Source organism: Vombatus ursinus, unplaced genomic scaffold (assembly GCF_900497805.2).
Source record: "Vombatus ursinus unplaced genomic scaffold, bare-nosed wombat genome assembly UNPS02012082.1, whole genome shotgun sequence".
NCBI classification, from domain to species: Eukaryota; Metazoa; Chordata; class Mammalia; order Diprotodontia; family Vombatidae; genus Vombatus; species Vombatus ursinus.
In genome coordinates, this window is record NW_020951860.1 from 1,463,714 (window position 1) to 1,486,557 (window position 22,844).

Below are 22,844 nucleotides of genomic sequence, written 5' to 3' on the forward strand. Positions count from 1 at the left end.
AGCTCATAGATCAGTGCCTAGCAAATAGTAGATGCTTAATAAATCCCTCCCTCCCTCATCTCTCCTATTCTCCCTCTTTCCTTTCCTCAATATACGTTTCTTGAGGGCAGGACTATCTCATTTTTCCTTTGTATTGACAATGCCTGGTATGTAGCAGGCTTAATAAATACTTATTTTTTGATTGATTGGTGTGTGTGTGTGTGTGTGTGTGTGTGTGTGTGTGTGTGTGTGTGTGTGTGTGTTTCTAATGGTCTTTGTTCTGCTTTACTTTGTAGGCACATGAAGCAACTCTAGAAGCCAGAGGCAGTCCTGAGATGAATGATCGACTTCAACAGTTAGAGAAAGAGATTACACAGCATAGGGATGAATCCAGTAAGGCCCAGGCAGAGGTAGATCGTCTCCTGGAAATCTTAAAGGAAATGGAAAATGAGAAGAATGATAAAGATAAGAAGATAGCCGAGCTGGAGAGGTAAGGATGGATAAATTGGAAGTTGGCTGATGAGGTCAGAATGGTTAAAGTATGGGTTTATAACTTTTTAGGGGGTGGAGGTGGGAGTGTAATTTGGGTAACTGGTTTTAGCTTTAACCACTTTAGTTCTTGACCTTGCTTTATTAATCTCCTTGTCATTCATTGGTTACTCTCATTTCTTGTAGTTTATTAGAAGTTACCACATTGGTGAGCAAAGTAACAGGATGATGACATTATTTAGTAGAGCGAAAGGTGGCTATTAATTCTAGAGTTCGAGCCTTACTCAGTGACATTACTAAGAGTTTCTATAATTAATAGCCCAAATATTGGGAATATTCACTGTTGGAAAGGACCTTATTAATTTAGCTATGTTTCCATTGAGTTCTTAATTCTTGAACTTTTCAAAATGATGGATGTGCAGACAGTTCTATCACTGTAGACATCACATTTGATAATTAAGAAAATTTAAATAACATTTGGATAAGATTTTGTGGGCCTTTAACCATAAATCTAAGGTTTATAAGGTTTGTTTCATAGGCCTATCCATGGAACTCATCCAGAATTTCCTTTGTTATTTTCTTTGGTCTTAGAGTATTTGAACACAGAGAATCTTCCTGCTTCTTGACCCTTTGATGGCCTTCATCACTTTTGCACATAGATATGTATGTGTAAAGCTTTTAATGCCAGTTAATATCAATTATGTAAACTTGTGAACATCTTCCACTGGAACCCCTTCAAATGAAGAAGTTAATAGGTGCCAAAAGTCATTTGCATATCTTGAAATACTGACAAGGATTTAAAACTACTAGTGTGTATAGCTACTGTTGCCCAGTTTTTAGGGGCCATTCATTATCATTACTTTGAAAGCTACTGGAGCCATTCTATAAATGTTATTTCCTTCCCTTTCCATTTCCCTTTACCTTACCTCTTCCTTGTTTTCCCTTCTCACTTCTCTTCCCCCTCCCCCTCTCCCTTTCTTAGAAAATTGTGAGGCTTAGGTTTCCCAAATTTTTTTTAATGCTTTACTCTATAGTCTTAGAGTTTTAGATAAACTAACTCTCTCTCTCCCACCCCACAGTCCCATAGCTTTACATTTTCCATTATTGCAATGACCACTTTAGTAGCTGAGATATGTAACTGAGTTCTCTAATAATTGCCTCCAATTTTGGTGTATTCAACCCATCAGACTGTATTTTCAAAGGTTACCTGAAATGTCCAAATTAGATTTTCCATTTTCTTTTATCTTTTTTTCTCCTCTCATTTGTTTGTGTGTGTTTGTATTGTTATCATATTTAGAATTATTGCCAAGTATTTACTTAGTAAATTTTTATGAAAAAGCATTTTGATTTATTAGTGTTCCCTATCTCAGCATGTGGTAGTGAGGATTATGTTAAGAAAGTCTCACTGTGCTATTTAAAAAAAATAACATAACATTGCTTAAAAGTATGTACCCTTTCTCATCTCTTTTACTTGCAAAAACAGAAAATAAATTCAGTATTTCACCCCAGTGCTCGCTTTGGGATTTAGGTGTAATTTTTAAAAGGAATAAATAGTAGTTTGTTAGCTAGAATGATGGCCAGTGGCAGCTTTTGTTAGCCATTTATAATTCACTCATTTGAGGAAAAACCATAAATTGCCCGCTCTTTGCTCAGAATATGACTTGAAAAGCTACTGAAATTGTGGGCCCTTTTGCTCTTTCAGGCATATACTGCTCCATTTTTGTAGTATATAATCCAGAATTTTGTAACCCTTTAAAAAGTTACATTTCTTTATTCTACAACCATATTATTTCTTTTGTGTCATGATCACAGATGGGAACAGATTATAGAAATTTAGAAGTTCAGGAGACTTTATAGATCAACTCCTTTTACCAATAAGGAAGTGGAGACAAGGGTAAAATGATTTGTCTGTACTTAGTCATTGGTGAAACAAGGATTAACAATCCAGGTCTCCTTCATCTTAGACTTGTACTCTTTCCATTCCACTAAGACCATGTGTTTCTGCACATGTTATCTTTCAGACTTTTTCTGTCTCTGTGGATCTGGTACCTTGATCCTGGCTTAAGACCAATATACTGTATGAATGTGGTATTCTGCGTTACTCAAGGTTTTGTCTGTTCTAGAGAAAACATTTTATCTTCTCACATGTCTCAGATAACCTTTATCTTTGATGGAGACTGTTTAAATCTTTCTTTATACTTATGTAATGCTTTATATGTGGGAGAACTATTAGGAAGACCATATACTTTTCTTTGCCTGTTCCATTATTGAGGTGCATATGTGGCTGTTTATTTTTCTTCAACCCACTTACTTTTTTTATTGCCATTCCACTTTTTACTATGTGTTGGTTTGACTTTCCCCATAATTTATTATTTGAATTTCCTCACGTTTCCATCCACAGGTTCCATTCTTGTGGTGTGTATGTTTTTTCTCTTGGTTGTGCTGTTTCTCAGAAGACTGATCTTCCACAGATTGTGTCCACCCTATCAGGTGTTGGTTTTCATTGTGTGGAGAGTTTGTTTGGGATGTGCTAGGGAAGTCAGTGTTACATAAGCTTTCTTATTGTTCTAAATTGCTACTATTGCTGCTGCCAGTGCTGGTGTTTGCTGGTAATAGGCTTAAATAGGATAAAACAGCAGCTGGTTATGTTAAATGCATCTTTACCTTCTCCTAATTCTGACCTGATTTTGGACAGATTCATATGTGGTACATTCTGCTGTGGTTTAAATATTGCCAATTTCAATTGTCTACATTCTCTCTGTTCTTTACTCTTATTTGGTCATTCTGCTTTTGTTGTTCTCCTTCAGTGCCATGCTGACAATTTCCAGTTGTATTTTCAATGCCAAAAGTTAAAAGGCAGCTGTTTCTGGGAGACTTGCTCACATTACTCTTAGAGTTATAGACTGTTCTAAGGAATAAGAACATTTTCACAGTGCATTAAAAAGAACCATGTTAAGTCTGTAAGCACTAAAAATGCTTAGTGCTAATTTGTGTTTATAACATTTTTTTCATATCAGGGTCTGCAAATATTTGACCCACATTACAACGTGCATACCTTTAGAGAGAGTTATGAACGTTCTCTTATTTTAGATGACTTCACATAATGGACATTTTCTTATGGAATATCAAGAGGAAGATTTACCTACCTCTGCCTTTATCTAGGTTCAGTTTTACATAGAAGTGTAAATGCCCGGGCCTGTTTTTAATGGTTTCACTGTAATTAGAAGAAAGCAAGGTTATTTCTTTAAATAAAAAATAGCATGGTGTTGTAGTATCATAGATTTACAGCCGCAACTTACCTCAGTACAAGCTCCCATTTTGCAGATGAGAAAACTGAAATCCAGAGAGATTAAGTGACTTTTCCAGATAAAATGTTGGCCTTCATGTCAAGAATACCTGGGTTCAAATATTGCTTCTATGACACAGCCACTGATCCTCTACCTTTATTACCTACCTCACAAGATTATTGTAGGGTTACAAGGAAAGTATTCACTCATTTTTCCACATTCAACAAGAATTTATTAAGCACCTAGTATGACCCTGGAATTGTGCCAGATAATAATGACACAGTCCCTCCCCTTGCAAAGTTTGCATTTTATTGCAGGGAAATATAATGTATATAGAGAAGTTAATAGGAAATATATATAAAGTGAAAACCACAAGGAGTTCTAGGTTTGGGGAACAAGATGATCAGGCTTGAGTAGGAGCTGGCACTTGAACTTAAGGAAAATTAGGGATTAAATGATGTAATGGAGGTGAAGGAGTACTTTGCAGGGATAGGAGCCTGCCTGTGCTAAGGTGTGGTCAGAGGCATGTCATGTATGGGAAGTAAGCCAGTTTGATACATATTTATTTACTTGCCTCCTTATTAGATTGTGAACTCTTTGGGGGCAGAGGCATCTTTTGCTTCTTTTTTGTATTCTTAGTGTTGAGTACAGCACCTGGCACATAGTAAGCACTTAAATGTTTATTGACTGATTAGCTATGAATAAATGAAACTATATGCCAAGAATGAAAAACTTTAATTTTTCTCTGGCACAAAAGAAGTGAATTCCTCAGCATGTGCCATTCATATCAAATTTATACCATAAAACACATTTACTTTTTCAAAGAATCTTCAGTAATGTAATTTATTAAATACTGATATGAGGTAGTATTTACTTTTTGAAGATCCATTTGAGGTGATGGATGAAATTATTAGTTCTTTCTTCCTTTTCTACTTTCCTTTGCGACTATTCAGTGGATTAATAAGTAGTCTTATGTTTGGGAATGGCACTTTGTATTCTGCTTCTAACTGCACTGATTGAAGGAAATAAAGATTATGATTTGCTTCATAGTCACCTGAGGAGTTGTGGTTTGTCCATAATTCTCGTGTCTTCCTGTAAAAACCAGACCACATCATTGTTTGATGCAGTAATAGTTGTCTATGAAATATTGCCATATCTTTTCTTAGCATTCCTGTTCTTTGAAGTAATTGCTTCCAGGTCAAGAGGTGGTGAGATACATATGCTTTAAAAGTTACTGTAACTTTGGATGAAATGGGCAGAAACAAAACCCAAGTGGTGCTTGACATTAGTAAATAAGCTCCACTCTTTCCTTTCTTCTTTAAGAAGCTCTACTTATTTTTTTTCTTTTTTATGTTAGTAGATGAGCCTTAAGGGCTTTATGCTCTTCAGGAACTTAGAGACAGGCTACATTGTAATTTGGGTCTTGAGCACAATAGAGGAAGAAGTAGGAATATATAAAAAGCTAGACCAGGGGTGGGGAACCTGTGGCCTCAAGGCCACATGTTGCCTTCTAGGTCCTTGGATGTGGCATTTTGACTGAGTTAAAGTTTTGTAGAACAAATCCTTTTATTAAGGAGATTTGTTCTGTGAAGTGTAGGTTCAGCCAAAAGGCCATTTTTGTTTTTAGATTTCACTTTATGAGGTATACTTTGACAAATGTGAGGTCAGCAGTATAGGAAGAAGTTTAAAAAAATTCTTCTTACATTCGGATAAAATTAATTTTCATTTCAAATTTTTAGAGAGAAACTAGATTTTTTTTTTTCCTACTACCTTTTACAGCTTAATGGAAACACAACATTATATTACTTTTTTCTGTCTTGTGTCAGATAATTTGGAACATTTTCAGGTGAGAGGCTTGTAAAAACTTAATCCTAGGCACCAGGGGAATAATCTTTTGTAAGGAATTGTCAGGTGACCTTGTCTTTAAATTAAATACAGCCACATTTTCACATATCTAATTACTAATTCTGAAGGAAAAGTGGTCAGTTTCCATATGTAGTTGATTTCAGATAGAACTCTTGCAGAGAAATTCATGTTGATGTAGAATAGTATAATCTGATCAGAAAGTACTTTTGAAAATCTGGCACATAGTAAAGGCTTAATAAATGCTTATTGACTGATTGGTGTAACCCATGGTGAACTTCTTTCTTTTTCTTTAATGCTATGTTTCATGTTTTGTCTTGTGTTCTTCAGTAGTGTAATCTCTGAACTGTAATCTTATTAACTCTTTATAACTTTCTCTTTCGCATCTTCCTGGATATGCTGCTCCCTTCAGTCTCACCTCAAGGTCAGTATGTCCTTTTAAAAATAAGTATATTTAAAATACCATGTACTAATTTTATCTTGAGTTCTAAAAAGAAACTGGAATAATACAATTTACTTGAGGAAAGATATCTAAGAATTCAGTCCAGAGGATATAATATTCTCGAAACTATGAGCTTTACAAGCATAGAATTTTAAAATAACTCAGCAGGAGATTTCTCTTCTTCAGAGAGTGTGTCTGTGTGTCTGTCTTTCTGTGTGTTTTGAGAGTTATTATCTGCCCAGTCCATGGGAGATTATTTCGTTTCTTTTTTTTTTCCTCTCCCTTCTTTAGATTGACATGGAATTGGTAAGGAAGAATATAGTCCATCAGAGGAACAGTACATAATGAAATTAAAACTTTTTTTCCCCTCTTTTCCTTAAGTAGTCACTAGGCTCTTATCTATCAACAAGAGAAAGTATAGTACTTGTATGGAGATTCTCTTGATTTGTTTGATAATTGCTATCACCCCAAAACATATATTTCTTCTATTATTTGTAATTTCTTTTCCTTTATGGATTTTGCTGTATCTTAGAAGTTTCTATTTCAGTGTGGTAGCTAACATTGTGCTCTTAGTAGTGTTAGTTTATGTCCTCTTGATATTTCTATTACAACCTATGTATGGTAAGGGACAAGGAATAGAAGAGGGAGAAGGAGGGCAAATAGCCCAGAATGGTCATTGAAAAAATGATATTGATGTCCATACAGTTCCAAATCTCTTTTGACTAATAGTTCCATTAAAACTGCCAAATACATTGCCCGCAGTTCACATGCAGACCTCAATACTCCTGAGTGTGGCCTAAACCAGATTAAAATGTAATTGGAAAATATTTAAATAAATAAAAACATGTAGGTAATATGTATAGATAGATAATGTTAAAATGTGATTTTCTAAAGGAATATGTGCATGTGGAAATCCTTATGGGGATTCCCCCTTCAGGGAGGTCTCTTCCTTGTCATTGCTGGCAGGATTCTTGCCAGAGTCGTCCTTAATCAGATGATCCTTCACCTGGCAGATGGTCATTTACTTGAGAGCCAGTGTGGCTTCAGAAAGGGCTGAGAAATGGTTTCATGATGGCATGCTTTCATGGGTTCTAGATAATGGACGATGCTCTTGTGCTTTCCCGGTCACCAGTGGAGTGAAACACAGGCTGTGTGCTTGCTCCCATGCTTTTTAGCATGATTTTTTTTTACCAATGTTGTCAAACGCTTTCAACGAGGACAGAAATGACATCCAGATCAGCTACTACACTGACAGTAAATTATTGAAGTGGAAGGAGAGTTGGTGTGTGATTTTTTGTTTGCAGATGATTGTGCTCCCAATGTAGTTTCTGAGACTGAGATGCGACAAAGTACAGACAATCCTCTACTGCTTCTGCTCATTTTGGCCTAACAGTTAACACCAAGAAAACACAGGTTCTCCAGCAACCAGCACCATACCACCCATGTGTGGAACCATCAGTTACAGCAAATGGAGAACTATTGAAGGCTGTGGATATGTTCACTTATCTTGGCAGTATACATTTCAGGGATGTCCACGTGGATGATAAAGTTGACGCATGCATTGCTAGAGCTAACTCAGTGTTTGGTAGTCTCCAAAAGAAAGTGTGGGAGAGAAGAGGTATTAGATTGACTACCAAACCGAAGATGTACAGAGCTGTTGTGCTGACCTCATTCTGGTATACCTGTGAAACCTGGACAGTCTGCTAGTACCACGGCAAGTAACTGAATTGCTTCCATTTGAATTATCTGAGGGGGATTCTGAAGATCACCTGGCAAGATAAAGTACCAGACACCGAGGTGCTTTCTCAAGCTGAACTGCCAAGCATTCAAACTCTACTGCAAAGAGTGTGACTCTGATGGACTGGCCCCATTGTTTGAGTGCCAAATGTACATTTGCCTAAAAACCTATTTTGCAGAGAATTCTCACAAGGAAGGCATCTCACAGCTGAGATGCAACAAAGTATGAATTGATTCTTTGCTACTTGTGCTAATTTTGGCTTAACAATTAACGCCAAGAAAACACATAGACAACAAGGTTGTCACACACATTGCCAGAGCTAGCTCAGTGTTTGGGAGACCCTGAAGGAAAGTGTGGGAGAAAAGAGGCGTTAGACTTCCATTTAAATTGTCTTAGGAATATTCTGAAGATCACCTGGCAAGATGAGATACTGTTCATTGATGTCCTTTCTCAAGCTAAACTCCCATGGGCTGATCATGTTGTTCAAATGCCAAATGTAAGTTTGCCTAAAAGACCATTTTACACAGAACTCCCACAAGGAAGGCACTCACATGGTGGTCAGAAGAATCAATACAAGGAAACTCTCAAGGTCTCTCAGAAGAACTTCAGAATCGATTATGTGACATGGGAGATGCTGGCAAAGGACCATCCAGCGTGGTGTGCCTGCCATCACAAAAGGCACTGTGCTCTGTGAGTGAAGCAGAATTGGAGTAGCTCAGAAGAGTGAGATGCACAAATTGAGAGACATCTCCACTCCAAATGTTCATGTGGACAATTTGTGCCTGACCTGTGATAGAATCTTTTGAGCTCATAGTGATCCAGTCAGCCCCAGGTGACCACACTGTACCTTGACCCCAACATAGTGATGTCATTTTGGTCCTCTTTGAGAATGAAGGACAACAGCCAATGTGCCTGTAGCAATCCTTATGTCCAGTTTAGTGGTCTCTGATTCTGTTTGACCCCATTGCTCTATAGGATATTTATTCTTATTAATCTTTGTAATTTTTTGTTCAGTTGTTTTTCAGTCATGTCTAGCTTTTCATGACCCCATTTGGGGTTTTCTTAGCAAAGATACTGGAATGGTTTGCCATTTCTTTCTCTAGCTCATTTCATAGATGAGGAGCTGAGGTAAACAGGGTTAAGTGACTTGCCCAGGGTCACACAACTAGTAAGTGTCTTGGGCTGGATTTGAACTCCTGAAGATAAATCTTCTTGACTCCAGGACCAGGGCTCTGTCTGCTGTGCCACCCAGCTTCTCGTAATCTTTGTTAACCTTCTTATAAATAATCACTTTTACCTGGCATCTTTTCCAACAGATCTCATAACTAGCCTTTTACTCTTACTACTGCTTACTATTTCTCTAATTTAATACTTTAAATTTGTAATGCCAGAGTAGTAACATAGTTAGACTGGAGAAAAATGGCAAAATATTAAGAAAAAGGATTAATGTAGTATACCCAAAGCTGATCATTCAAAAATGACTTTTACCTGTGACATTGTTTTTGATACTATGTTGGCAGATTTGCAGAAGGTACAAATGACATTATTACAAGTTCAAAACAAGGAAATAAATAGTTAACTTTAAATGAACAAATATAGAATTAGTACACTACCTCCATTTATTATGAAATAACCTATTGGTATATTACATCCTTTTCATTTCAAATTTAATTATCTGTACTTTCTGAAGGTAATTTATCTACAGAAATTGTAAAGTAAATCAAAACAAGTCCAAAATTTTATCTCACTCCCAACAAACTGGGTGCTTAAAGATGGAAATAGTCAAAATTGCAGGCACAGAAAGACAAGAATGCTAATACATTGTTGGTGGAGACACAGTTTGGTCCAATCATTTTGAAAAACAATTTTTAATTATGGTAAGAAAGTGATTTCAATTTCCTTACCCTTTCCCCAGAGATTAAATTTCTAGGCATATGAAATGTCAAAGAATATTGGAAGGTTAACTTGAAGGAAAAAAAATTATTTCTTCAAAAAAATGAGCAGAGCTAGAGTTAACTTGATTCTACTAATTAAAAGTCGAGGCCTTCTATTTTGAGAAGTCTTTTAACACAGATAAAATATTCAACTGTTCTTCTTTACTAAAAGTGCATCCCAATCCTGAGGAAAAAGTCAAGGAAAAAACTAAAACATGTCTGTCTTGTGGTAGTTAAGTAGAAAAACTCTTGAATTATATAATTTGGACCTTTATCACAGTCAGGTGTCAGAAAAGAATGCTCGTAAGACAATACAAAATTTCAATCTTTTATTTCTTGTTTAAACTAATAGTGCAGAGTAAATGTATCACTAAGTTCAATATATAAAAAAGCCAAAGCATCTTCTTTACATTTGTAAATCTGACTGCAAACGATTACTTTGCTTAGGTTTGTTTTCGTTGTCATGAAACATGTATGAATAGATGAATATACATTAATATATGTTGATATAATTTATGAATGAATGAAAAAAATTCATTGTATGTCAGAGCTCTTACTATATGCTATACACTACAAAAGCAAAAAAGAAGGTAATCATTGCCCTCGAGGAGCTTACATTATAATGGGGGGAGAACAAAGGTTAGAAAGTTATGCCTAGGGAGAGAGTGGTATTTTGGTTTGGAAAATTATGAGGCTTATTTGAGTGCTGTCATGAGGGATTCAAAGTTCATCCTTTCTAGGAACAATGACTATAATGATTTGATAGTGGTTGAAGAATATGAAAGTTGGTGGGAGAGGGGTTGGTGTGGTAGCTAGGTGGCTGGCAAAAGATGTCAGGGGAGTAAAATAAAACATGACTGGAGCAACTGGTTTGATATATTTGGACAGTTGTGGAACACCTGCCTTCCCATGGAAAGATTACCTTAGATGAAAGGATTAATTCTTTCAGGTATGGTCTGTTGGTGTAGGCAACATGGTGGGGACAGGGAGAAATTGAGATTGAGGGAGAGAAAGCCTTGCTGACTTATACTGAGCTTGTAGTTCAGTTTCATGACTTTAGAAAAAAAAAGAATAAAAACTACAGAAAGTCTTCAAAGAGATGGGAATACTAGATCATATTATTTGTCTCCTGTGGAACCTGTATGTGGGTCAAGAATCAGCAGTTAGAACCAAACATGGAACAATAGATTGACTTAAGATTGGACAAGGAGTACAAGAGGACTTTATATTGTCACCTTATTTATTTAACGTATATGCAGAGTAATCATGCAAAATACCAGGCTGGGTGACTCACAAGCTGGAATGAAGGCTGCTGGGAGAAATATCAACAATGTCAGATATGCAGATGATACCACTTTGGTGGCAGAAAAGTGAAGAGGATTTAAACCGATTGATGAGGGTGAAAGAGGAGAGTAAAAGATGGTTTGAAGTTTGACGTTAAAAAATAAAAACACCCAAAAACTAAAATCATGGCAACTGGTTCTTCACTTCCTGGCAAATAGAGGGAGAAGAAAAGGAAGCAGTATCAGATTCTATATTCTTGGACTCAAAGATCACAGACAGTGATTGCAACCATGAAACTAAGACATTTGCTTCTTTTAAGGAAAACTATGGCAAATCTGGACAGCATACTAAAAAGCAGAGACATCACCTTGCTGACAAAGGTCCATATAGCCAAAGCTATGGTTTTTTCCAGTAGTAGTGTGTGGATGTGAGAGTTGGACTATAAGGAAAGCTGAGTGCCACAGAACCAATGCTTTCAAATTGTGGTGCTGGAGAAGACTTTTGGGAGTCTCTTGGACAGCAAAGAGATCAAATCTGTAAATACTTAAAGAAATTAATTCAGACTATTCACTGGAAGGTCAAACACTGAAGCTGAAGCTTCATTACTTTGGCCACATAACGAGAAGACAGGACTCATTGGAAAAGACCCTGATGTTGGGAAAGATTGAAGGCAAGAGGAAAAGAACAGCAGAGGATGAGATGGATAACTAGTATCATGGAAACAATGAACATGAACTGGGACAGACTTCGAGAGATAGTGGAGGACGGAAGGGCCTAGCGTGCTGTAGTCCTCCTTCCATGGGTTTCGATGAGTTGGACATGACTGAACAACAACAATAATACACACATGCACACACATTTATATGTATGTATGTGTATATATAAATATTACATGTGTGTATATAAAAGGCTTAAGTATATGTTTATAACCCTTAAAATACATGTATAGTTTATATATAAGTACATGTGTATACAACTTTATACACAATATACATAACTAAAACTAGGTACCCAGGTTATTTATTTATGCAAATAAACTAGGTACCTTGTTTTAGTTTGCTTCATCTATAAAATTGTCCCCCATGTCTGGAATTCTCTCTCTCTTTCTCCCTCCTTTCCTCACCTTCTGGCTTCCCTGACTTTCCTTTGGGTCCTAGCTAAAATTCCAACTTCTGCAAGAAGTCTTTTGTACTTCTTTTGTTAAAAAAAAAATTTCATTTTTACCAATTACATATAAAAACAATTTTTAACATTCACTTTTTAAAATTTCAAGTTTCAAATTCTGTCCCTCCTTACCTTTTATCCTCCTTTTCTAAGATGGCAAGCAACTTGATATAGGTTAAACATGTGCAGTCATACACAGCATATTTCTGTATTAGTCATATTGTGAAAGAAAACACTCTACTCCTCTGAAAAAAACAAGAGGAACAAAGAAAGTTAAAAAAAAAAAAGTATGCTTTCATCTACATTCAGACTCTACCAGTCCCTTCTCTGGAGATGAACAGCATTTTTCGTCATTTGGAATTGTCTTAGGTCATTGTATTGATGAGAATAGTTAAGTCATTCACAGTTGATCATCATTCAATATTGCTATTACTGTGTACAGTGTCCTCCTGGTTCTGCTCACTTCACTGCACAGTAGTTCATGTAAGTCCAGCTTTTTCTTAGTGTATCCTGCTTGTCATTTCTTATGGAACAATAGTATTCTTTCACAACTTCCTCAATTTCCAATTTTTTTGCTACCATAAAAAGAGCTGCTATAAATATTTTTGTACATCTAGATCCTTTACCTTTTTTGTTTTTGATCTCTTTGGGCTTTAGACCTAGTAGTTGTATTGCTGGATCAAAGGGTATGCTCTTTAGGCATAATTCCAAATTACTTTCCAGAATGCTTGAATCAGTTCACAACTCCAGTAACAGTACATTAGTATCTCAATTTTCCCACATCTCCTCTAACATTTGTCATTTCCTTTTTTTGTAATATTAGTCAATCTGATAAGTGTGAAGTAATACCTCAGAGCTGTTTTAATTATCCTTTCTCTAATCAATAGTGATTTAGGGCATTTTTTCCTGTGACTTTAGATAGCTTTGATTACTTCATCTGAAAACTGACTGTTCATATCCTTTAACCATTTGTCATTTGGGAAATGGCACTTATTTTTGTAAATTTCATTCAGTTCTCTACATATTTGAGAAATGAGGCCTTCATCAGAGAAACTTGCTATAAATTTTTTCCCACAGTTATTACTGTGTATTTCCCTACACACTATTGTCCCCATGTTTATTCTTCTCTCTCTCTCTCTGTCTCTCTCTCTCTTTTCACTTTGTCTATTCTAAAAAGTGTTTTGCTTCTGACTGCTACCTTCCCTCATCTGACTTCCCTTCTTATGTTTTCCCTTTTATGCTTCTCCTAAGTCTTGTTTTTGAAAGTCCAATTTTCTATTTATCTTTGGTCTTTCCATCAGAAATGCTTTGAAGTCCTCTATTTTATTAAATATCCACCCCCCCACCCCCACACATACACCTTCTATCCCTCATCCCCTGGAAAGTTTTTACTCAGTTTTGCTGGGGTAGGTGATTGTGGGTTGTAATCCTAGCTCCTTTGCCTTCCAAAATACCATATTCCAAGCCCTCCAGTCCCTTATTGTAGAAGCTGCTAAATCTCGTGTTATCCTGATTGTGTTTCCACAATACTTGATTGTTTCTTTCTGGCTGCTTGCGATATTTTCTCCTTGACCTGGGAACTCTGGACTTTGGCTATAATATTCCTGGGAGTTTTCATTTTGGGATCTCTTTCAGGAGTTGATCTGTAGATTCTTTCAATTTCTATTTTACCCTCTTGTTCTAAAATATTAGGGTAGATATCCTTGATAATTTTGTGAGAGATGAATTCTAGACTCTTTTTCTGATCATGCCTTTCAAGTAGTACAAGAATTCCTAAATGACCTCTTTAATCTATTTTCCAGGTTAGTTATTTTTCCAGTGATATATTTCCCATTTTCTTCTATTTTTTTCATGCTTTTGATTTTGTTTTATTTTTTCTTGATGTCTCATGGAGTCATTAGCTATTTGCCCAGTTCTAATTTTTAAGGAATTATTTTCTTCAATGAGCTTAAAAGAGCTATAAATATTTTCATACATTTTTAGTCAGAATTTATTTGCTTACGACTACTAATCCTTCCTTTTAGATCTGCCCTCCCTCTAATTCTACCTTCTTTCTCACCTTTTCTTAATATTTACCTGTTGAATGAAATGTATTTATGTACCCAACTCTGTGATCATGTGTGTTCTTCCTGTCTTTGATAAGTTCAAATAAGAGTGATTCAAATGTAAATAGCTCCTCCCACTCCCTCTTCTTTCTTTATATACATGTCTGCTTGTCCCTGACTATGTGACCTAATTTTCCCTAAATCTCCTTTCCTTCCCTCCTTTCCCTCAGTGCATTCCTCTTCTCCTTTTCCATTCTTCTTTTAATATCATAAAGACATAACAGACCCAAAGACCCCAGCTTGTGGGATATGAACTCACTCTTTGGTAAAAACTGCTGGGAAAATTGAAAAACAGTGTAGCAGAAACTAGGTATTGACTAATGTAAAATTATCTTACACTTAAAACATAAGGTCAAAATGAGTACATGATTAGACATAAAAGTGGTAATAAGCATGTTAAAAGAACGGAATAGTTTACCTGTCGGATCTATAGAAAAGGGAAGAATTTTTGACCAAATGTGAGACAGAGAGTATTATGAAATGTAAAATGGATCATTTAGATTATATTAAGTTAAAAAGGTTTTGCCCAAACAAAACCAGTGCCGCCAAAATTAGAGGGAGAACAAATACGCAAAATAATTTTTATAGCAAGTGTCTGGTGATAAAGGCCTCATTTGTCAAATACATAGAGAACCAAGTCAAATTTATTAGAATACAAGTCATTCCCCAGTTGACAAATGGTGAATAGGCAATTTTCAGATGAAAATATCAAAGCTATCTAGAGTCATATGAAAAAATGTTATAAATCAATATTGATTAGAGAAATGCAAATCAAAACAACTCTGCGGTACCACTTCACACCAATCAGATGGGCTAATATGACTGAATAGGAAAATGATAAATGTTGGAGAGGATGTGGGGAAATTGGGACGTTAATGCACTATTGGTGGAGTTGTGAACTGATCTAAACATTATGGAAAGCAATATGGAACTATGCCCAAAGGGCAATCAGACTGTACATACCTTTTGATCCCACGATACAGCTACTTGGTCTGTATCCCAAAGAGATCATAAAAAAGGGAAAAGGATCTACATATATAAAAATATTTATGGCAACTCTTTTTGTGGTAGCAAAGAATTGGAAATTGAGATGATGCCCATCAAATTGGGGAATGACTGAACAAGTTGCAGTATATGAATGTATTGGAATACTACTGTGACATAAGAAATGACAAGTAGGTGGAATTTAGAAAAACCTATATGAACTTAATAGTGAAGGGAGCAGAAGCAGAAGGCCATTGTATACAGTAACAGCAAGGTTGTCACAATGATCAACTCTGAATAACTTAGCTCTTCTCAGCCATGCAGCCATCCAAGACCAAGTCCAAAGGACTCATGATGGATAATGTTATCCACAACCGGAAGAACTGATAGCGTCTGAATGCAGGTCAAAGCATAGTATTTTCACTTTCTTTGTCTTTTTCATGTTTATTTTTTTCCTTTTGGTCTGTGTTTTCTTTCACAATAGGAATGATACGGAAATATGTTTTACAGCAGCCCTGCACACTGCAAAAAAATGTAGAGGATATAAGAAAGGCCTGTATAGCATACTGTCCTCGGGCCATGTATGTTGTGCAGGCCTGCTTTACGGGATTGCACGTATGTAACCTATTTAAAATTCTTTTCTTTTTAGGAGAGGAGGAGGAGAAGGAGGGAACTCAAAATTTTTTAAGTGAATATTAAAAATTGTCTTTACATGTAATTGGAAAAAAATAAAATATTATTTAAAAAAAGACGTAACAGAGCCACTCTCAGGCCTTGTCTAATTAGTTTCCCTCTGTGACTCATGTTGGTGATAGAATTTAGAAGGAATACTTCTCGTCATATTAGAATGTAAGCAGTTTATCCTTGTTTGGTCCTTTATTATTTTTCAGTCATGCATTTTGCATTTCCGTTGACTCTTGTGTTTGAACTTTAGTGTTTTTACATAGCTCTGGTCTTTTCACAGGAATGTTAGAAGTCCTTTATTTCATTAAAGGTATATCTTCCCCCAGCCCCTCCCCCAATAGAATTACACTCAATTTTGCTGAGTAAGTTATTCTTGAATGTAAGCCTAAATATCCTTTGCTTTCTGGAACATGGTATTCAGCACTCTGCTCATTTATACTGGTGGCTACTATGTTGTGTATGATTCCGCCTGTAGCTCTTCAGTACTTGAATTTTTTCTTTCTGGTTGCTTTCAGTATTTTTTCTTTGACCTAGAAGATCTGGGTTTTTGCTATGATGTTTCTAGTTTTTATTTTGGAGTTTCTTTCATTTGGTGACCAGTGGCTTCTTTCTATTTCCACTTCGCTGTCAGATTCTAAGAGATTTCTGCAGTTTTCTTTCAAGATTTCATGAAATAGGTTGTCTAGGGCCATTTTCTCAATCATGGCCCTCAAGTAGTTCAGTGATTCTTAATCTCTTTCCCCCCACTCCCTTCCCCCTTCCCAGCAATGTGTTTTCCAGGTTTTTGCTATGGTTTAGATTTTCTTTTGTTGAATTTCTTTTTCCAGTATATCTTTTTGTTTCATGGAATCATTGGCTTTTATTTGGTCCGTTGTAATTTTCAGGGAGTTTGTTGCTTGGGCAAGGTTTTTTTTTTGTTGTTTTTTTTTTAACCTATTGTAACAAGTTGTTCATTCTGTTTCTGATTCTTTATTCCATAGTTCGCATTTCCTTCTCAATTTTTTCCTCCAACACTTATTCATAAAAATTAAAAAATTTTAATCCTTTTTTCCTCTCATCTAGAAATTCTAGTTGAATTTGTGTCCAGGATGTGTTTTTCTCTGAGAATTCTTGTCACCCTAGTATCTTTTTAAGATAGCATTCTCATTTTGTTTGCTCTTTCTTCCAGCCTATTAGGATTTGGGTGTACGCTTGTTCCGTGCTCCCAGGCACAGGCAGGGTCTGATTATTACCTCATTATTAGACCATGGGGTCTAAGATCTGCAAGTTCTTGACTTAGTTTTAGGTCTGAGCAATTTTGGGACTCCTGCTACTATTAGCCAGCTCTGCTGCTTGGCAGTAACAGAACTGAATGCTCCTCTCCATTGGTCTGAGATTCTTGCTCTAGTTTTTGCTGTGCAGGCTCAAGCTGCAAGTTGGGCTACAAGTTGGAACTGAGATCCTGTTCTACTCCAGAGGTTGGAGTCAAATTGTTGCCATTTGCAGTGGTGTAACTCTATGAAATGGAAAATGACCAGGAAGGTTTACTTTTTTGTAAAGAAATTCACTGGCTTTCTTGTCATTAGGTTTTGAAGCAGTTTTGGCAAATTCCTACACATATACATTATCAAGAGTCATTTTGTTGTAATTTCAGTAAGCATGTTCAGGAGTTAGTATTTGAATTTGAAAAAAAATCTGAAACATTCAAAGTGTGTGAAAGTACTTTAAAATATTCAGCACTCTGTTTTCTTTTAATATTGAGAGAGCAAAAAGTAACATTCAGATAGAACTGGTTGAAATTCAGTATAACATAGCTAAAAGGAAGGTATAATGAAGTGTTCCAGATTTTTATTCTCATTTGACAAGCCATTTTGTTGAAATGTATGCTTGCTGCAAGAATTTTAGCCATATTTGGTAATACGTACATCTATACAAGCAGTTATTTTCACTCCTATATGGCAAGATTTACAAATGGACATTCATCATACATACTGAAAAATCACAAAAGCTTATACCCAATATCGATAAAATAGTTTTTGTCAAAAGATGCCAAGTTTCTCACAAATGATATTAAATTGATTTTGAATTTTTAAGAAATGATATGTTCTATAATGATTTTGAATTTATTCCATATTAAAACATAAAATTATGCGCTTTTTATCTGTAGTTCCTATCTGATTTGTAGGCATATATGTTGTAAATAAATAAATACATACATATAAATATTTTTAAATTGTCAAATATGTAAGAATATCTTTTTTACATATTTGTTATATCTAGTTCCTATCTGATTTTAATATGTTGTTGAAATTATTAAAAAAAAAAAAAGAAACATATAAACGTGTAGTTTTCTAGGTCAGTGTGTGGCCTGCAGGAATTCTTATATACTGTGTAGTGGCTCCTGTTTCCATTTGTGTTTGACACTGCCATCTTACAGAATCTACATTATAATAAATTTATGTATGTGTATTATTTTTAAAAAAGTACTATTAATGAATTTGCTTGTAGTATTTTTCTCTCAAAGGAGTGAGTAGTACACTTAAAAATATAAATTATCCATTAAAATTGATGCAATTTGCACATGCATGTTTTGCATTTGTAGCTGAGGATTTTTTTTTCATATCTTAGATGACTCATGTCTCCATCACAACTCTCACTGACACAAAATAGTAGTCACTTATCTATTTTGAGTTTCTTTGAAAAGATTTTGTATCACTAATCAGAGATAGTTGGCTAAACATCATCCAACTGTCTGGTACTAGAGAAAAATTAATCTCCCATCTTAGTCACTCATCCAGAGTTCACAGCTCTCTAGGCTGACAAACTTGTCATACTTCTAACTAAAGACCCTGATAGTATCGTTTTCTGAGCTAGGAAGTTAAAATTACCTTTTACTGATCCCTCCTAATTTAGTACCTTCATTCTGTTTATTTTTTTCTAATGTATCCTGTGCATAGTGTATTGGAATGTGGTTGTTTGCATATTGTTTACCCCTTAAACTATGAGCTCCTTGAGAGTAGGCACCCCACCTTTATTTGTATCTCCAGCATTTAGCACAATGCTTGACACATGGTAGGTGCTTAATAAATGTTTATTGACTATTGACCATACGGTGTTCTTTTGTTGTATGAAATCACTGTTAAGTACTACTTATGGAGCTTAAGTAAATGTTATTTAATAGAAAAATGAGTTGTCATTTATGAAAATTTGGTTTCAGTGGAGTGGGAAAGTGTTGGAAACTACAGAAATTCCAAGAACAACTTCCTTGAAACTGTTCGTTAGTATCAGCTTCATAGAATAAAGGGAACACGCAATTTTGAAAAGTTTGTTTTTTTTCTTAACAGGCAAGTAAAAGACCAAAATAAGAAGGTCGCCAATCTGAAGCACAAGGAGCAGGTGGAGAAAAAGAAGAGTGCGCAGATGCTGGAGGAGGCTCGAAGGAGGGAGGACAATCTCAATGACAGCTCTCAGCAGCTCCAGGTCAGAGCAGAAAGAAAACATTGATTTGGAGGGCAGGGCGGGGATCTATAATGGCCTATTGTTTTTTCTGTGCTTGGGTGTCTTTCTCCAATTCTTTTTGCTCCCTTCCTCCACTGTTGGTGCAGTTGAACTCAAGCCTCCCCTTAGTCCCTATCCTTCTCTGCTCCTTTCCTCCTACTATGTCCTTGATACTTTTGTCACTTCTGCTCCAGCATTAACGTACTCCCTTTCATTCTAGATCTTCTCAAAGTGCTCTTATCTCTTGCTTGTGAAAACCTGGGTCCCTCTGAAAATCACTGCATTCTTGGGCCCCGTCTTTAGTGCTGGGTATTTTCCATGATATATGGACCAGGAGGGGAAGTGAGCATGCTTCTTACTCCATATTGTCATTTACTAGCCCTCCCCTTGCCGCCTTACTTAGCTATCTCAGCTGGCCCCTAGGTTGTTCTTCCTTCTTTCTCAAGAACCTCAGTTTTTAGCTCATGGTCTTCTTTTCTCTTACAAACCTTGCTGTCATATATGGACACTTTATTGATGCTGTAATTTTTTTTTTTCATTTGTAGCTCAGGTTTGTTTTTTGTTTTTCCCATTTCTTCATTAATACCTTGCTGTACCCTCACTCAGATATTGTTTTCCCACTTTATTAACTTCCTCATCTCTTATTACCTCAGTTGATTCCACTTGAGCAGCTGTAGATATGCTTATATGAGAGATCATGGCATCACCCTTACCTGTTACCTCTGTGATCCTAGATTCTGAAATTCTTCTCTCAGACACTAATGTTCTGTTCTCTTTCCTTCTGCTTCATTCCACAAATCTATTTGTTCTTACCAAGGTAAGCACTTCTTTTCAGTGCCTCACTTCAGTCCCTCTTCTCCTCTTTTTCTTTGTCCTTCATCCCTGTTCTAGACTCACTTTCTTTTCCTTTCTCTCCACTAATCCAGGCCCTGTCATTGGTGAGGTCCTTATTAACACTCACCTTGTCCATTGAACAAACTTGTGATTGATCTCCCTGCTTCTGGTCTCTGCCTTTTCCAGCTTTCTTCTCCACGGTTCCCATAATAATCTCCCAGGTTCTGGGACTGTCACTCCCCTGCTTAAAAATCTTCAAGAAATCCCTGCTGTCTTAAGACAAAATATGAACTCTGTTGTTTGGCATGTGAAGCCCTCTACTCTTTCACTTTCCTTTCTAGCTTTATTTGCTTCATACATTCAAATTTCACACAAACAAATGTACTAACCATTCTTTGAACTTGGCATTCCATATCCTTTATCACCCCTTAAACAAACTGTTCAAGGTTCAATTTATTACCTATTCTGGGAAACCTTTTTTGTTCCTCTAAGTTGTTCATGCTGTCACTCCTCAAGTTACCATATATTAACAACAGTAGTAACTGTCAACCTGGCCAAGTTTGTTCTAAGAAAGACAGACAAAATTAGGCTGTATGTTCGTGTTTACTTCTCTCATAGTGGGCGGACATGCATATGAATACATGGGAGTCGTTGGGAAATGAGCTCACTTTGGGGTTTGGCTGCACAGATTATATACCTATAAAGCAAGGGAGTACTCCCTTGTCCCCCTTCCCTTCCTGACTCAGGATGCCTTTGTCAGCCAAAATTATAATTTCCATAGAACAAGAGGGTACCCCCAGGATGTCATAAAATAAGAGTGTCAATTCAGTAATGTCTTAATAAGAGCATGCCCTAAAACAGTAAGAGAAGAGAAATATCATCAATCAAGATAGTATCCAGTTCACGAAGCCTGGTCTTTATCAGTCATAAATTGGAGAATGCTCCCAGTCAGCTTAATTTTGGGGTTCACTCAGAGAGCATGCAATGGATTATGGTATGTTAATTCAGAGTGGGCCAAAATGTCTTTTTCTGGTTGGCCAATCCAGTTTTTTGGCCCTCTTTCAGGTGATGGGGGACTCAAACTGGTGCCACATCTCTGACATTCATTAAGTACTTTAAAGTTTACAAAGGACTTTTCATAGGCTTTCTACTTGGAACTCCTGAAAAACTAATGAAGTAGATATAATAGATGTTATTATTCCCATTTTATAGCTAAGGTTAAATGCTCAAAAGTTTAAATAATTTATTAATAGTCATTTATGTTACACAGCTAGATCATGTCAGAGATAGTATGTGAACCAAGATCTTCTTCTCCATTGACTGAGCCAGGTTGTCTTTTTGTGGATGATGAGCATAATGGTAACTATTATGTTATCTTGAAAATGGGGCAATGGGCATCTATCACATTCCTGCTGTGGTCAAAGAACTGTGCCAGGTGAAGGGTGACTCAGTATCATTAGTACCTGTCAGAGTCTTTTCGTACATAATGAGTGCTAAATGTTTGCTGAATTGTACTAAATTCCTCCCTGCCCTATTAGCAATTTAAAAAAAAAAAAGCTTTACAGGGAAAGGGAAAATTTAATTCTGCTTCCCCTCCTTCTTTCCTTAATCTGCTAGGCTCAGGATGTTGCTCTGGAGTCCTATAATTTAAATCCGTGATCAGCTCTATTGCACTATATACAAGGTGTATTTGTAAAAGTGTTTTGAGTTTTTATGCATTAAATTGTGTGTGTCTCTGACAGAGGGAGAGTGGGAAAGGGGGTTTTCAATGCTCAATTGAAAGCTGAACTTTATTTTTGCCATTTTTTTGGTGGGGTTGGGGGGACCAAGCCTGTGATTTTATAGGTATAGGCTAATTGTCTCCAAAGTGGAGGCTGTGGAATAGAATGATGCCAAGGAGGCTGTGGCTTCCATCTAGGGGGTGGCTCATTACCCATTTAGAAGATAGGAAGAAGAATCACATCCTACCCTCCCCATGATAACCAATTATGATCTTGTCTTTAGTACCACTATACCATGCTCTTCAAATCCCTCTCCCTCTGTTCCTTCTCACAGCTCTCCTTCCCCAGCTTCACTAGGTGTATTCACCTTAGGGCAAGAGAGATCTAATTTAAGTGAACCCAGGCACCAGCACCAGCTTAAAACACCGCCCCCCCCCCCCCCAACCTCCCTCGTCTGCTCCAGTCCATTTGATCACCATAGAGCACTCTGCATTCTGGTATAGTATCTCGTCAGTGACCATTCCCCTTACCCCTTTAACCCCCCCCCAACATATATACATATCTCATTTTTAGTAGCACAGGGTGAACAGGCACAGATGGGCTGTGACTATTATTTCCTACCAAAACCATCCTTCTTTCAAACTTCCTAATTTCCATGTGAGATAATACTTTTAATTCTACCAGGTTCTCAACCTTCTTCTTATTCTCAATTCTCCGTTAATTGAAACTGATCCCTGCAAAGTTACCAAAGATCTCTTAATTACCAATCTAATTGTCTTTTCTCAGTACTCATCCTTATTGCCTTCTCTGCAGCATTTGGCATATTGACCACTCTTTCTTCCAATGTGTACTATTCTCT

At 36.5% G+C, this 22,844-nt stretch overlaps 1 protein-coding gene across 7 annotated transcripts in view; it reads left to right on the forward strand.

Moving 5' to 3' along the window:
• The window catches only part of ERC1 (ELKS/RAB6-interacting/CAST family member 1), a 370,818-nt gene that overhangs the window by 167,436 nt on the left and 180,538 nt on the right, over positions 1-22,844 (forward strand). For all 7 annotated transcript variants that reach the window (XM_027857322.1, XM_027857320.1, XM_027857325.1 and 4 more), the window contains 2 exons: positions 276-469; positions 19,277-19,412. In XM_027857322.1, coding sequence (XP_027713123.1) covers positions 276-469; positions 19,277-19,412 — 330 coding nt within the window. The remainder of the gene's footprint in view (positions 1-275; positions 470-19,276; positions 19,413-22,844) is intronic.